Below are 17,099 nucleotides of genomic sequence, written 5' to 3'. Positions count from 1 at the left end.
CCAGTATTTCTGGAGAATTCCATGGACAGAGGAGCCTGGTGGGCTACAGACCACGGGGTCGCAAAGAGTTGGACCTGACTTGATTAATAACTTGTCTTGATTAATACTAAGACAAACCCCTCTATATAACCTGGTTTTAAACCATTTCTTAGCTCTTAGGAAAGCTAAGAGACAAAGCTGAAAAAGAAACATTAAAGTCAGCCTGATGGTGGAGTTCCCATGCTTTCCCTGTAAGGGACGCTATGCAAATGTGTTTTGTGCATAATCTAATTTTCTCCTTTTAGTAGCCCTATGCCATCATTCCCATTTTCCAGGTGAGGAAATGACGCTTGAGCGAGGTGAAGGGTCTCATCCCAGGCCACAGAGCTGGCAAGAGGTAGAACTGAATAAAAACCCAGCTTGTCAATTTCAGAGCCCAAGCTCTTAACTCCACATACGCTGAATAGCAGTTTCACATAAACTTTAAAGTTTAAAAAAGCCTTAAAAACATAGCTGTCAGAAAGGTATGCAGCCAAAGATACCTAGCAAAATCATTTCATAACTAAAAGGTAAGCACTAAGGCTAAAGCATAAGATGAATGGAAAAAATTAGGAGGGATAAATATTTTCACTGGAGAAATCTGGGTTTTTTTTCCTCCTGAGGAAAAAATAGCCCAAGATCTGTTCAATCTCTAAGACTAGTGATTCCCAACTGTTATGTCAAAAGCTATATAAAATTCAAGACAAAAATTAAAGTTCATTTCATTTTAAAAGTTGTCAAAATCTGTTGGTATCTACATGCAAGGACTATAAAGAGAAATAGTCAAATTCTACACACTTATGAAGTTTCTTCATTTGTTAGGTGGCTATCCAATCCCAGATCCTGCACCAAGTATTTTCACAAGAATTTGTTTCTAATCTTTAAAGTAATCATATTAGAGAAGGCATTAATCCCATTTTAGGGATATCAATAATTTCTAATTTATGGATAATACTTATGTATTAAACTTGACATGTATTGAGTTTGTACCATGAGTGTGCCAGGCAGCACCATGCTAAAAACTTTATATGTAGCCACATTCGTACTGACACAGAGAGGTTAAATAATTTTCCCAACGTCACACAGCTAAAACTAGGATGAAAGAAGGAAACTCAGCAAGAGGAAGCAATTCGTTCAAAGGTCACAAAGCTGTCAGTCATGGAGTCAGCAGACTAAGACAAGGCTGTCTTCATTCCTTAGGCCTGTGCTCCTTCCACCAGGTACCTGCAATATCCCACCTGTGCTCACCAGAGCCCAAGGCTAAATACCCAAAAGCCTGACTGGCAGTAGAGAGGGATTGTCTAGAGCAACAGGAAGAGCTGAGGTCCCATGTAAAAAGCAATTTTCAATTCTTCAAGAGAATTGAGAAATCTAGATTTTGATACAAATTCTCCATATTTTAAATACTTCCCCAGTGTTTTCTATAAAAAGCATTATGTGAGCCAAATAAAACACATCCAAGTAAGGGCTATCAGTTTACAATTAAGTGTCTGAAGTCAAAAGATGGGCTGTCTCAGGTCCAAAATGTCAGAAACCAGAGTTGCTAAGCCAGGCTTATTCACAAGTCCTCTCTACTTTCAACAATGATTTACACTGAATTCCCTCTATTATTCAAACTTTTACCTCTTCACTCTGGATTTGCAGCCATGAAAATATCTATTCAAGTTACAGAGACCACGTGTGAAATTTTGCATGCCTAAGGTTTCTTCAAATGTCTTTCAGTGCCTGCTTTTAAAAAGACACCGAACACAAACACAGCAACATTTAGCACTTCCCCAGCCTATCGGCTGTTAAACTAAATTCATTCTGGAAAACACCGCTGCAGCCTTGACCACTGCCTTGAGGGGTTCCCGCACTGCAGTCCAGCTTCAAGAATTCCGCTCAGGACACTACGGCTCATTTCCTGGTATCCTTTAATCAGCTGGGGAGACTTGAGGAAATGAGTCAAAATCCTAAGGGCAACTTTTAGCGGCCATCAACAACAGCAGCAAAATCCATCACCACCACAACATCTGTACATAAACGTGCTCCAAGGGAAGCCCACAGAATAACTTGGCACACCATTTGTTCGGGGGAGAGAAAGGTTCTGAGTGGTGAACTGCATTATAGCTCATGGTGCTCATCTAGGGTAAACGGCCAATGGTGTTATCCATCACTGGGGGATTTCTCTCACAAGTTCACCACAAGTATACAATGCAAAGACCACTTTTTATTTTTTTTATAGTGGGGATGGAAAAAAACTTCAACTAACTTGCATCATCATTTTAGAGACAGCGCATCTTCATTTTGGAGGGATTCTAACTGGAACAGGACAGTTCACACCTAAAGCCCTCATGCTGTGCTAAGTCCCTTCAGTCATGTCCAACTCTTCTCGACCCCATGGACTGTAGCCCACCAGGCTACTCTGTTCATGGGACTCTCCAGGCAAGAATACTGGAGTGGGTGCCCTCATACCCAGCGTCAAAAGGGGAGCTATCGTACACAGGTATCATACATAGCCCTGGGGAGCTATCACTGAGTGACTCCCTCTTTGATGAAACTTCCCTCAAATTAAGAACTCTAATTCAGACACCCTGTGACAGGCAATTCAAGGTCTTTTTTCACCAACATTGGGAAGGTAATAATCTTGACGAGCCTATATTCCCAGAACCTCCAACAATGCCTAGCATATGATATATAACAGTTTCAAATAAATCTCACTTTATAACTGACTGAGAAATCATGTGAATGGATATACACCTGGGCAGATGGGGCCAATCTCAGGCTTCACCACTGATTATTGTGGGAACTGGCTTATTCTCAGCCAGTTTCTCCAGATTTGGTAGGGATGGTAACAGGACTACCTCCAAGACTTATCGAGAGGACTGGAAATTTCAGGCAATGGAACCCAACACAGGATCTGGCACTAATGCGAAATTTAAGGCACACTAGAAAAACATGTTGCAATAACAAAGCATGAGTGATTTATAAAGTCTTGAGGAAAAAAAATGTGTGGATGGGTGGGAGAGACCAGAAAGGGCATAAATGAAGTATCTGGGTTTCCTGTATAAAAGCGTCATGTTATTTCCAGCAGGATAATAATCCAGAATGTTCTGTGTCCAGCTGCTGAGGATGACTCTAGCCTCACACCTGCAGGAACGAGGGCAGGGTATGATTCACTATTCCTTGCAGGTTCATCCTGCTGGGTACAGGAGTTGTAAACACTGCAGTGGAGGCGGGGGGGGGGGGGGGGGGGGGGGGGCGGAAATGGAGGATCCTGCAGAGTGGGCATCTCCTTCAAAGAGAAACTACAGGCAAGCATGTGAGAGAACACACACCTTGCTGCTTTAACCAGAGGCAGACGAGTGGGGTACTACCAAGGAGTCTCTGTGACCAGGAGAGGCAGTGGAATTTCAAGAAGGCAGGAAGGATTCAGGGTAAGAGTTCAGAAGTAGACAGTCTATGCTCAGGACACTGAAAGAGGAGACTTTGGGACCCAAGGAATCCTTCATGGTGCAGACCCCTCACTACCCCGTGGAGGACGCTGTGCTCCCCTGAATTTAAGGGACTGGCACAATGGCACGCAGCCAATAAAAGCTGAGAAAAGAACCAGAAAGGCAGCACGAGCCTTTGTCACTATCCCACACTGCCCCCCGCGAGCCAGACCTTAAAATCCCCTCTGCCAAAAAAATTCTCTAGGATGGAGCAGGCTAATTCTGAGGAAGAAGGAAGCTATTCATTTAATTTTCCAAAAAATGGGAAACAGTCTGTGTGGTAGTTCTCGTGCCCCCATCAGGTCCAGTGCACATGTCTTAAATGAAATTAATTAAAATGTCAAGGCACCAAGATGTAAGGGACCAAACATTTCATTTGAAGCTTAGGCGGTCAAATCAGCCACCGGAACCCGGCCACTCGTCATGATCCTTCCTACCTCTCTTCCCCCACAGGAAAGCCCTCACAATGCCTTAAGATTTTATGGGAAAACTGACCAGCAGTCAGAAAACTGACGAGGCAGTTCCACAATAGTTCATAGCGATGCTTCCTCTGGAGCCCTTGAATTCCAGTTCAGACTCACTTTCTATCCTAACATCATCAAGTTAGCCTTAAGGGTTTAGAAAAAAAAAAAAAAAAAACAAAACGACGTGGGAAATAGCAGAGCTTCAGGGGGTTAGCTGGGCGACTTGCACTCGCTTGCGCACCAGAGACACCCAGAAAAAGAGAGAGGGGGCAGGAATGTGATTGAGGGTTTCCAGGAGTCTACAAATCCTCCTACTCCACCTGAAGACCCAAGTTCCCGCGCAGATATAACCGATTTTCACAACAGCTTTAAGATTTAAGTAAGATTTGCTGAAAGTTCCACTCCATCTCCCACCCCCCACCTCGGGCAGCCGTTAAGTAAATCACGCGAGAGGCTGTGTTGCGATTCTCAATATTCCCAAAGAAAACAGGGACCTGCGATTAGAGGTCGCACACACCGAAGGTGCTGGAAGAGCCCAGTCAACCTGGCCGGGCACTCTGGCCGGGCGTGGGCGGCGGCTGGGGTCGGGGACCGCAATGTCTATGCGCGCCATCCCTGTCTCCCGCGGGAGCAGGCAGCAAACGCAGCCACCAGCCGCTCCGAGGCGCGTTGCAGGAAAGAAACGGCACGCGGCAGAAAGGGGCGAGCCTCGGGCACGGGATGTACAAAAGCAAAGTCTGCAACCTAGCGGCTGCTTTCCACACCCCTGCCCAAGTTGTCTCCGAAGCCGCACCTCCAGGTTCGCGGCCACAGAGCCGCACGCTCCCCCCTGCTAAAAGCATAACTGGGGAACCCGAGGACGCCGCAGCCTTCGACTCCGGTCCAGAGTGGCGCCTGGAGCAGAGGAGGCAGCGGGTGCGTCCCCAGCTCTGGGGCACAAAGAGCGCCGCGGTTTGGAAAGCAGCCGCTGCAGAGCAAAGAAAAGGCTCTCCTACAACTTCGCCCTCGACGCGGCTGAGAACCTGCGGGCCGGTTCTCACGCACAACTTTTAACAAAAGGATGCAACCGCCGCGCCTCAGCCGGCGGAGATAACGCGCTGCGTGAGAACTCCCTCGCCGCCCGCCTCTGACCCCGCTCAGCTCGCCCTCCTCACAAAAGCAGCCCTAAACTCACACACAACCCGCTGCCCTCAGCCTAAGCCCCTCGCCGCCCGCCTTCCTGAAAGACTCGCAGCTCAGCGCCCCCACCACCGGCTGAGGAGGGCTCCCGGCGCAGGTGAGCAGGGCAGGGCGCAGTAGAGTCCCGGGGCCGCCCCGAATCTTCCCGAGGCTGAAACGCACCGGCAGCCGGCTCTCCCCAGCCACCCCAACGTATTCGGACCCTAACGGGCACAGGCTGCGCCGGGGGGGGAAGGGGGGAGGCGCGGTCCGAGTACCCGCAGCGTCCTCCCACCTGTCTGGACGAGGAGCAGGAGCAGCAGAACGAAGAGGAAATCCCAGGCGCCGCGAGCGCCTCTCATCGCGGTGGCTGCGCTGGGACCGGAGCTCTGTTCCACGTTCCGGCTCTCGCCCGAGTGCCGGGAGCGCGGCAAAGCCGAGCCCCCAGAGCCGCGAGCGCCAAGCCGCGGCCGCTCCTCCCAGCGCCCTCCCCCTGAGCGGCGGCCACGCCCCTTCTGCGCGCCCCTCCTCGCCTTGGTCTGGGTCTAGCTCCCTGGCGGCGGTGTCTGACCCCTGTTCTTTCGAGGTGCTGATCCCGGGGGACTGAGCCCGCGGGGAGTGGTTGGGCACGTCGGCCCTCGCCCCGCGCTCACGACCCCAGAGCCCATACATCTCTCCACCTCTCCTCCCCGGTGATGTTCCCGGACGAGAGTGGTGTTGCCCGCCGCGCGCTTTGTGAAGCTGGGCACCACGCGCACATCAGGGGATCGGCCCGCCACCTGGCAGATGCTCCCCAGACAATAAAGGTCCGCCACCGCCCCTCAAGCAAGCTCCCGAGGGAGGAGGCTGGACGCCGCTGGTGGTGGAGGGGTGCGGGGAACAGGAATTTGGGGGGAGCGGAATTGGGCCCCGACATTCTTCTGTATTCTTGTTGTTCGAGGAGGACCAAACGTGGCTACAGGAGCTGCGGTAGAAGGCTGAGCCCAGGCGTAGGTAATTTTTAATGCTCAGTTTCTGCACCTGCTCCTCAATCTGTAAGGGCACAGTTGGTTTCTATTGGTCGGCTTGGCCTCTGCCGAGACCTTTCTGGAGACTGGGGCTTTGGGGGTAGGGAGGGGCCTTGTGAAGTTTACTCTGCGAGCTCGAGTTTTCAAACCCTTTTGAGCCAAAGTTCTTGTACTTTTAAGCCCTCTGAGCGTCTATTTTTTTTCCCCCTTGTACTCTTTCTGTGCCTCTCTATCAGAAGGTAGTTACAAGGGTGGGGATTCTTGTGTTCCTCTTAGCTGCCCTAGCCTGTACCAAGAGCAGAACAATAGTAAAATGATCCTCTTAAGCCAAGTTTTTCACGGCCTAGGAAGTGCTTTACCCAAGGAAACAACAGTATCTGTGTAGGGTTTTATAGTTCCTCCTTATGCTGAATGTTATTTCATGCTCACAATAACAGCTTTGTGAGGTAGGTAGATTTATTATTTCAGTTCTAAAAGTGGCCCAAAATCACACAGTTAAAAGAGGGGAGACCCAGCCATTTTAAGATTGACTCCAGGTATGATGAGTCTTCCCTCTGCATTCTAATAAATCAGTAAGACACCTCTCCATTCTCTTCAGAATGGAAAATAAATGGAAAGTGCCCATAAGAAAGAGCTGTGGAATAATTTAGATGCATTTAGACTCTTCTCTAAAGTAGCAGCCAAAATTTATCATTAACCAGTTCTCCTCCTCCCCTTATTTCATACTGAAAGCTCCCTTGTTCCATGTTGGTAGGGCCTAAACTGGTTTAAGAAATGTAACTTTCAAAGTTAGCTAATCACTTAAAAATTATCACTACTCGATCAATATGATATATGATCACCTCTCTTTAAATATATTTATTTATTCAGTAAGCACTTAAGTGTCTATGGAGAGCAAGGAGGAACTAGGCACTGGGAGGACTATTGTTCTTAGACAGGTGTGGGCACCCCGCCACAATCCTTAGAGTCAAGTGTGGGAACCCACAGTCCAATGTCCTAGCAAAAGGTTCAAGTCACACAGCTATGGGATGACTGAAATTCAAAGGGTACTGTACTCAGGACCATCAGACCACATCTTTTTCTGAAAATGACAGAGATATAAGGTACCACTCAGAGCAATGATAAGTTTCTGGGATCTTGATTTATTTCTAAAATCATTTCATAGTGGGGAGAAAAATCACTATGTGTTAAAATATCAACATTATGCCTGAGAGAGAAAATTTACAATTTTCTTCTTCAATCAACTGATATTGGAGAGGATAACAAGTCTTCAGAAGATTGAAGAGAAAAGAGACCATATTGCAATTTAATTCTAGGCAGGAAACTTCTATCCAGAAAAAAAAAAAAAATAGAGAATTATACAATGCTGGACTATCATTCATGTTCTCTCTTCAAAAACACCTATGAGCATCTAGGTAAGCATATGCTACAAAACCAATAAGATGGCGTCTCTGCCTAGAGGATTCTCATTCCAGGAGGGAAAACAGATACCCCAATAAGAAACTAAAATATCTGTTAACAGGGTCCATGTTCAGCCTGTATATACCCAGGGTGGCCATATTGGTTGGGAGAATATTGAAATCTTTCTGTACTGAGAAAAACAAACACTACTTCCCTAAACACCTTCTCATCCCAACTCCCCTTAAGAACACCCCAAATCTCCTCAGATATAGCAATTAAAGGTTTAAGGCCAGGCATGGCAGAGAACCATCAGTCCTAGTGCCTTTAGGGTTATTAGCTATTTTTCAAAATATCCTCTGCTAGCTCTGTCCTAAAGGAGGCATGTAGAAGGTGCTATGAGTGAAATGCCATGGAATGCACTAGGTTTTAGATCGTGTCCAGTAGAAACATTTACAATAATGGAAATAGTTTACATCTCATGTGTGAGACCAGTTCTGCACTATTTTGTGATAGCCCTTGCACCCTTTCATGAGTTATACTTTATATATTTTTATTGTTTTCATGATTGTATTAGTGAGGGCTCTTGATTGCAAGTTGTAGAAACTCAACTCAAACTGACTTATGCAAACAAAAACATAAAACCTATTAGCTCAGATAACTGGAAAGTCCAGGGATGATGATGTTCCAGACTTTCCTAGGTCTAAGAGCTCAGTCATCAGGACTTGAAGATGTGTATGTCTGTGTGTACACGCATGTGCATACACACATGTATTCTTTTTCATCTCCATCCTTTAGCAATGCTTCCCTGTATTGCTTTCCTGACTTCATATGCAGCTCTAGACTTACAGCTCATTGCAGATGCAAGCAGAGTTTTTCTGCCCTCAGGAACATCTCCTACAAAAGTGCTGACTTGGCTTAAGTCACATGCTCATCTAGAACCAGTCACTGAAACCAGACAGATGGAACATAAGGATCAGCCAGGCCTGGGTCACATGCCCCGGCCTGGGTCACATGCCTATCCCTGGAGCCAGGGCTGGGGGCCCACTTCATCCACATCACAAGGCTTCAGAATGTGGAGGGCTGTGTTCTCAAAGGAAAACTGAGGAGGAATGTTGCCGCACAAAGAGAACCAGAAAGGTTCACTATAGCCTCACACAGCCCAAATCTGTAATTTGAAATTTTTTATATTTCTGATTGTAGAAGTAAAGATGCTTACTGTAGAAAATTTAGAAAATACCAAAAATGATAATGAATGAAACAAAACAACAATCACCCAAGGTATAATTACCGAAGGGTTCATTTTGTTATGTTTCTTTTGAATCTTTCTTCTCTGTTTATTCTAACTTCTTTTTTTCATTGTATGATTTAAGATTTTACAATATTTGGTAGGTTTCTATCTAGCTTTTTCACTAATCATAACACAAGCATTGTCCCAAATCATTATCAATTCTTTGGAAACATACCATATAATGGTAATATAATGTTCAGTCAACCCTATATATGTACCATAATTCTGGATGTTTCATCATTCCTTTATTTTTTCCAGTTTTTTTCCTATCATAAATTACTTGGTGATGATCTTGGTGAATAAAACGTCCCTGCCTCTGATCACTTATTTAGGATAGATTCCTAAAGATGGAATTAGTACATTGAGGGGACAATCATTTTCAAATTTGCTCCTTGATAGTCCCTATTTTTCCAGTAATGATTTGAAAGTCGATCAAGTGGGAGAAATGAGTATATGATCTTTATTGGTAGATTCTGTTTTCATGATAATACTCAGAGTTAGTGAGGACAAAAGAAGATGATGTGTGCTCTTAGTACAAGCTTTCATGCAGTATTTGTTGAACACCTAAGTGTGTTCTATTTGGTGCTAGGAATGTGGAGTTGGACAAGACACAGATGCTGTCCTCATGGGATTTGCAGAGAAAGAAGAGGGACACATCAGGGGGTCAAAGATGAAATTATTATACGTGCTCTAAAAGAAGTCTGCCCAGGGTGATTTTGAATGCAGAGGAGATCCTTGATCATATTGTACAGTGGCCTCATGAAGCTCCCGCAAAGAGTTGGCAGATTCTGAGTCATGCAGAAGAGAGGAGGGCCAAGAGGGAGAGGGAGAAAGCAGGCGTGCAAAGGGCTAGAGGCCGGAACCAGCATGAGGCAGATGAACCACGCTGTAGTTCATCACAGCACAGCTAGGGAAGGGTGTATGGTGCAGCACAGCCAGGGAATCAGGGCCTTACAGGAATGGGAGACCACAGAGATAAACAAGAATCATTCCTGCCAAGAACCATGAACTTCATCCTCTGATGAAGAATGAAGCTATGAAGAGTCACTACAGGACTACTCTGGGGCCAGAAGTGATTAAGATTTACATTTTAGAAAGATAGTGGGAAGACTCAGTGAAGGGTAAATGAAAAGGAGCCAAAACTTGAGAAAATAGTCAGGAGCCTAATGTGGTGATCCACAAGAAGAGTGGTGAACTGGATTAAGTTAATGGAGGTGAGAATGGTGAGAAAGGGTGAAAAAGAAATACCGAGCAGACCTTAGACCTTGATCCCCAACTGTGCTGTGAAAGGGGAGTGGAAAGAGGGACGGATTTCTGATGTCAGTTCCAATGTGCTTCCCTTCAGCAAGACACAGAAGCAGGCTTATAATGGAACGTGAAGGATGTGGAGTCGGGCCTGGTGGGTGTGAGGTGCCCATGGGTGCTGTGTAAGCTAGACGTGCAGTCTTGGAGCTCAGCACGGGTCCTGGCCATAGCGAAGTGGTGGGGGCCGAGGGTTTGGATAAGATCACCCCGATGGAGTAGATCACCCCGATGCAGTGTCCCTCGGGAAGAAAACAGGGGGCTGATGTCATACCTAGGGAAACGCCCACATTTAAGGGATAAGCAGAAAAAGTTCTGACAAAGGATCCTGATAAGCAAGGGTCAGAAAGGCAAAGAGAGAGAGCTATGGCTCAAGGAGATTTCAGGGGCATGGGTGTGTTCAGGTGTTGCCTATCTCTTAAGAAGGTCAAATAAGATAGAAATGCAGCAGTTGCCTTGTAATCATAATAGGAAATCGCGACACCTCAATTCAGTTCAGTTCAGTCACTCAGTCGTGTCTGACTCTTTGCGACCCCATGAATCGCAGCACGCCAGGCCTCCCTGTCCATCACCAACTCCCGGAGTTCACTCAGACTCACGTCCATCGAGTCAGTGATGCCATCCAGCCATCTCATCTCTGTCGTCCCCTTCTCCTCCTGCCCCCAATCCCTCCCAGCATCAGAGTCTTTTCCAATGAGTCAACTCTTCACATGAGGTGGCCAAAGTACTGGAGTTTCAGCTTTAGCATCATTCCTTCCAAAGAACACCCAGGGCTGATCTCCTTCAGAATGGACTGGTTGGATCTCCTTGCAGTCCAAGGGACTCTCAAGAGTCTTCTCCAACACCACAGTTCAAAAGCATCAATTCTTCGGCACTCAGCTTTCTTCACAGTCCAATTCTCACATCCATACATGACCACTGGAAAAACCATAGCCTTGACTAGACAGACCTTTGTTGGCAAAGTAATGTCTCTGCTTTTCAATATGCTATCTAGGTTGGTCATGACTTTCCTTCCAAGGAGTAAGTTTCTTTCAATTTCATGGCTGCAGTCACCATCTGCAGTGATTTTGGAGCCCCCCCCCAAAAAAAAAGTCTGACACTGTTTCCACTGTTTCCCCATCTATTTCCCATAAAGTGATGGGACCAGATGCCATGATCTTCGTTTTCTGAATGTTGAGCTTTAAGCCAACTTTTTCACTCTCCTCTTTCACTTTCATCAAGAGGCTTTTTAGTTCCTCTTCACTTTCTGCCATAAGGGTGGTATCATCTGCATATCTGAAGTTATTGATAATTCTCCCGGCAATCTTGATTCCAGCTTGTGCTTCTTCCAGCCCAGTTTCTCATGATGTACTCTGCATATAAGTTAAATAAGCAGGGTGACAATATACAGCCTTGACGTACTCCTTTTCCTATTTGGACCAGTCTGTTGTTCCATGTCCAGTTCTAACTGGTGCTTCCTGCCTGCATATAGGTTTCTCAAGAGGCAGGTCAGGTGGTCTGGTATTCCCATCTCTTGAAGAATTTGCCACAGTTTATTGTGATCCCCACAGTCAAAGGCTTTGGCATAGTCAATAAAGCAGAAATAGATGTTTTTCTGGAACTCTTGCTTTTTCCATGATCCAGCAGATGTTGGCAATTTGATCTCTGGTTCCTCTGACTTTTCTAAAACCAGCTTGAACACCTGGAAGTTCACGGTTCACGTATTGCTGAAGCCTGGCTTGGAGAATTTTGAGCATTACTTTACTAGCATGTGAGATGAGTGCAATTGTGTGGTAGTTTGAGCACTCTTTGGCATTGCCTTTCTTTGGGATTGAAATGAAGACTGACCTTTTCCAGTCCTGTGGCCACTGCTGAGTTTTCCAAATTTGCTGACATATTGAGTGCAGCACTTTCACAGCATCATCTTTCAGGATTTGAAAGAGCTCCACTGGAATTCCATCACCTTCACTAGCTTTGTTCGTAGTGATGCTTCCTAAGGCCCACTTGACTTCACATTCCAGGCAACACCTAGCAAGTTCCAAATTCTTTATGTTGATAGAAACTAACTCATTTCAACCTCACAGTAACTCTACCAGGTAGGTACTCTTGGTACCCTCAGTTTATAGATGAGGAAACTGAGGCTCAAGAAAGTTAAGTAACTTACACTAAATTTACACCAGGATTCAAACCCTTGGCAGGCTGATTCCATACCCTGGTACATAATTCCTGTGATAAGTCACCTCCCTACTCAACCTCAAGGTTATTGGTGACTAAATCCATACTCTCTCACTCAGACACACACCTAGACACACACACTCACACACACACAGAGTTTATGACACCAGAATTTAGGCTGCAGTGGGTTGAATGATACATTAGGGGTGAAGAGATGGAGCCAAGGATTTATTGCTAGATACATTTTCAAGAAATTGAGTGGTATAAAAAAAGGAAGGGATGAGGCAAAGGACCACAGGGAGATTGGGAAGCCTTGAGCAGTTTGTAGGGTGAGGTGAGAACACCAGAAGAGGGAGATTTGAAAGATCCAGCTGGTGGGAAAGGGGAGATGAAAATAGAATCTAGGGAATTCCCTAGTGGTCCAGTTGATTAGGACTCAGTGCTTTCACTGCCAGTTGGTTCGATCCCTGGGCTGGAACTGAAATCCCACAAGCCAGGCAGGCAGAGTAGGTAGAGAGAGCCTCTCTGTGTTCAGTCACTCAATCAAGTCCCGCTCTTCGTGGGCCCATGGAGTATAGCCCGCCAGTCTCCTCTGTCCGTGGGATTTCCCAAGCAAGAATGCTGGAGTGGGCTGCCATTTCTTCCTCTAGGGGATTGGGGGTCAATTTTTAAATCCTGAAGTCATTTATATGTATATATAAATATATACATATTCATGTATTTTAGTACTTAGTACTTATATATTTTGGAAATTAACACACACACACACACACACACACACACACACACACACACATATATATATATATATACTTTTTATACTTAAAAGATGAAACTAAAAGATTATTATACTTAACAGCAAGTACTCTTCCTGGGTCTCTGTAAAAAAAATAAATTAATTAAAATCAACTCGATAGGGCCTCTTATCTAAATCCTTGCTACTTCCCAGAATCAGAAGTATTTCTAAACTTAAGAGTCACATTTGTGTTCCATAAATCTCCTCAGCACATGGCTCAGGCATCTCTGAAGTCATATATCTTTCCTTGCCTTTTATTAGAATTATTTGTAACCTTGTCATAGCCTTTCCACTAAATAATACATTCTTTGAGGAAACTGTGCTGTAATTCAACTGTGGGTCTCAGTGAAGGCCTTGCACAAGACACAGCTGTGATACACACAGTAGGGACTGAATGTCATCAAGATGGAGTTACTAATAAATGTGCGTCTAGCAGGGTGCCTTTTTCTTTAAGTTTTATTTTACCAAATTTTATTTGGGCTCCAAGAAATCTAGCTTCTTTTTCTGAAATTATTATTGTTGTCATAAATTTGTGTAATCCAAGTTTGTCTTAATCACGCACTAAATGCCATGACCTTTTCACCTTTGACATTTTTCTTAGGCTCTGATAAAGAAGTCACGTTGCAGGAGAAAGGGAGGAAGAAAAACTTGCTTTAAGATAGAAAGTATTAAATGATCAAGTAAATACCAGGAGGAAAAAAGTATTTAAAACACACAAAAAAGAATACATATAAATCAGGTATCCTGATTGATGAGGGAGGGAAAGAATAGAATTATTTAATCTTTTTAGCAGTCTTGAAATTTGCAACGAAATGATCTCAGATTAGGGACCTTTCCCTCATTCTTTGCTTTTTCTTTAATTGAAGGATAGTTAATTTAAAATGTTGTGTTATAAAGTGTACAGCAAAATGATTCAGTTACACATATATATTATATATGTATATATTCTTTTTAGGATTCTTTTCCATTGTAGGTTATATAAGATATTGAGTATAGCTCCCTGCACTATACAGAAGGTCCTGTTGTTTACCTATTTTATATATAGTCTTGTGTACATGTTACTCTCAAACTCCCTTCATTCTTGATTGATAAAAACTACTTCCATGATTGAAGGGATAGCAATACTAACATGGTCCTTGTTACTCCAGTGCTGTAGCAGAAACCGTTCCCAGTGACAGAAGTGTCTCTGGTTGTGGCTTGTCTGCTGGCCCCCAGTGATTAAAGTGACTGTGGAGATGGGGTATATACAGAGCAGGCAAGGGTAGGGGTGAGCATGAGGAAGGGGCCTGAGACACTTTGAAGAATGAAAAGGGACAACAGGCATAAACCAAACAATCCAGGAGGAATGGTTACTCTAAGCATAAAGATTACAGCAACCTCTCCGCCATGGCTACCTCATTTCAATTCGGAATCAGATCTCTTCTATCCCTTGGGCCCTTTAAGACAGAAACGTCTTGGAGATGTGTCTGCAGGGATTGAGTCCTTCTGTCCTCAGCTTGGAGGAGGGTGTGAACCCAGAGAGAGAATGAGAGAGAGAGAGGATGCAAGTGCAAACTCACTAGCAAATTGTGGTTGACAATTAACTTTAATTGACTTGCACATTAAAAAAAATAAATCCTGGCCAAAATCCTCATCCTCATCCTCATCCTCATCATCCATAGTAATTATTATTGTGTATTATAATTATTCCTGGCATAATAACCAGAACTCCCCACCTTTCTACTATAGAATGCCTTTAAGACTTATTAATGGGTCATAACTACTTCCAGATTTAATAATAATAGATAATGTTTGTTGAGTAATTATGATGCTTATGTGCTGATCTGTTTGCCTGTATTAACCCATTGCTTTTCCAAGCAACCCTTAGAGGTCAATCTATCTTTAGCCCCATTTTACAGATAAGGAGAGGAAGGCACTGATAGATCAGGTGACTTAGTTATGGCCACCTTGTTAGTAAGTGGTGGAGATGGACTTGAACCCACGGAACCAATGAGCAAACATCTATCTGTGCTGCTTCCCTCTGCATATGGTTTATTTCACTTCGATAGTGGGTTTTCAACTTCATACTCAACTGCTCAGAACCAAACGGTAAGGATTTTTTTTCCCTACCATCTCTGTATCCTCCACAGTCTTTTGTACTTGTTGAAAGTTCAAAATTTGCTTGCTGCAAATTAACTATTTTAAAAGAAGTTGAAAGTGTTAGCTGCTCAGTCATGACCGACTCTTTGCGACCCCATGGACTGTAGCCTGCCAGGTTCCTCTGTCCATGGAATTTCCCAGGAGAAAACACTGGAGTGGGTTGCCATTTCCTCCTCCAGGGGATCTTCCCGACCCAGGGATCGAACCTGGGTCTCCCACGCTGCAGGCAGATTCTTTACCATCTGAGCCACCAGGGGCCTAAGTGAGTGGTAAATGGGGAGGGCAATTGGAACCCTGATAGGCTGTTTGATGAGATTATTGTTATTTTTAAGATAATAGCATTGTGCTAATATTAAAGAGTCCTTAGCCTTTAAAAAAAAAAAAAGAAATATTGCAGCAACATGGATGGATCTAGAGAATATTATGCTTGGTGAAATAACTCAGAGAAAGACAAATACTATAAAGTAAAAGTGAAAGTCGCTCAGTGTTGTCCGACTCTTTGTGACCCCATGGACCATACAGTCCATGCAGTGGGTAGCTGTTCCGTTCTCCAGGGGATCTTCTCAACCCAGGGATCAAACCCAGGTCTCTGCACTGTGGATTCTTTACCAGCTGAGCCACAAGGGAAATCCAAGAATACTGGAGTGGGTAGCCTATCCTTTCTCCAGTGATCTGCCCAACCCAGGAGTTGAACAGGGGTCTCCTGAATTGCAGGTGGATTCTTCACCAACTGAGCTATCAAGGAAGCCCTATATGATATCACTTATATGTGAAATTAAAAAACAAACAAACAAATGAATCTATATACAAAATGGAAGAGGACTCACAGAAAACAAACTTGGTTACCAAAGGGGAAAAGGAGGTGGAAGGAGGGATAAATTAGGGATATAGGATTAACAGATACAAACTACTACATAAAATAGATAACCAAAAAATATTTACTGTATAGCACAGGGAATTATACCCAACAACTTATAATAACCCCTAGTGGAATATAATCTGCTGAAAAAAACGCACCCAAACCACTATGCCACACATCTGAAACTAACACAATATTGTAAATCATCTATACTTCAATAAATATTTTTTTAAATGAGTCCTTATAGTTTAGATACATACTGAACTTTTTATGATGAAATGTGTGATGCCTGATGGAGGAGGAAATAGCAACCCACTCCTGTATTCTTGCCTGGAGAATCCCTTGGACAGAGGACCCTGACAGGCTGCAGTCTGTGGGGTCACAGGGAGTTGGACACAACTGAAGTGACTTAGCATAATGCCTGAGATTCCCTTCAAAATTATCCAATGAGGGCTGGTAGGTGGAGAGTGAGTGGGAATACGGAGGAAGCCAGATTGGCCAAGCAGCTAATGATTGTTGAAACTGGGTAGTGGGACCCCTGGGGCCCATTATACTATTGTAGATGTTTAACTTTCTCCACAATAAACAGTGTTTGGTTTTTTAAGTTGTTTGTGGTATTAAAGCAAGTGGGAAAAACCATGGGAATGACTGAGAATAGTGAGCAGCAAGATCTATGCCCCGACAAGCTCATCAGCAAGCTTAAACTTGACTCAGCTACCCTAAATGCTGTGGGCCCAGCATCTTTCTCGCTTAACATGAGAGGTTTGCCCTTGACATACTTCTGAGATTCTCCAGAAATATGTCCAGCTCCAAAATGTTGATGACTCTGATATGGGGACAGTAGTTAAAAGAAAAAAACAAACACCAACTCTTTGCCCTTGTGGCCAAGAGGAGATGCTATGTGTGTGAGCGTGTGTGTGTGTGCTCAGCCCCTCAGTTATTTCTACCTCTTTGTAACCCCAAGAGTTGTAGCCTGCCAGGCTCCTCTGTCCATGGGATTTCCCAGGCAAGAATACTAGAGTAGATTGCCATTTCCTTCT

The 17,099-nt window shown here is 44.4% G+C and overlaps 1 protein-coding gene across 2 annotated transcripts in view; it reads right to left on the bottom strand.

The window, feature by feature from the left end:
- KIT (KIT proto-oncogene, receptor tyrosine kinase) overlaps positions 1–5,577 on the bottom strand; it is an 87,358-nt gene extending 81,781 nt beyond the window's left edge. The window contains exon 1 of one of the 2 annotated variants that reach the window (NM_001166484.1): positions 5,409–5,577. In NM_001166484.1, the coding sequence (NP_001159956.1) occupies positions 5,409–5,475 (67 nt within the window). In that variant the 5' untranslated portion in view covers positions 5,476–5,577. The remainder of the gene's footprint in view (positions 1–5,408) is intronic. The other variant, XM_005207937.5, reaches the window with a different exon arrangement.
- Positions 5,578–17,099: the final 11,522 nt, after the last annotated feature.

This window comes from Bos taurus, chromosome 6 (assembly GCF_002263795.3).
Source record: "Bos taurus isolate L1 Dominette 01449 registration number 42190680 breed Hereford chromosome 6, ARS-UCD2.0, whole genome shotgun sequence".
NCBI classification, from domain to species: domain Eukaryota; kingdom Metazoa; phylum Chordata; class Mammalia; order Artiodactyla; family Bovidae; genus Bos; species Bos taurus.
Note: the sequence above shows the minus strand (reverse complement) of the source record. Positions and strands in the feature narration are given on the sequence as shown.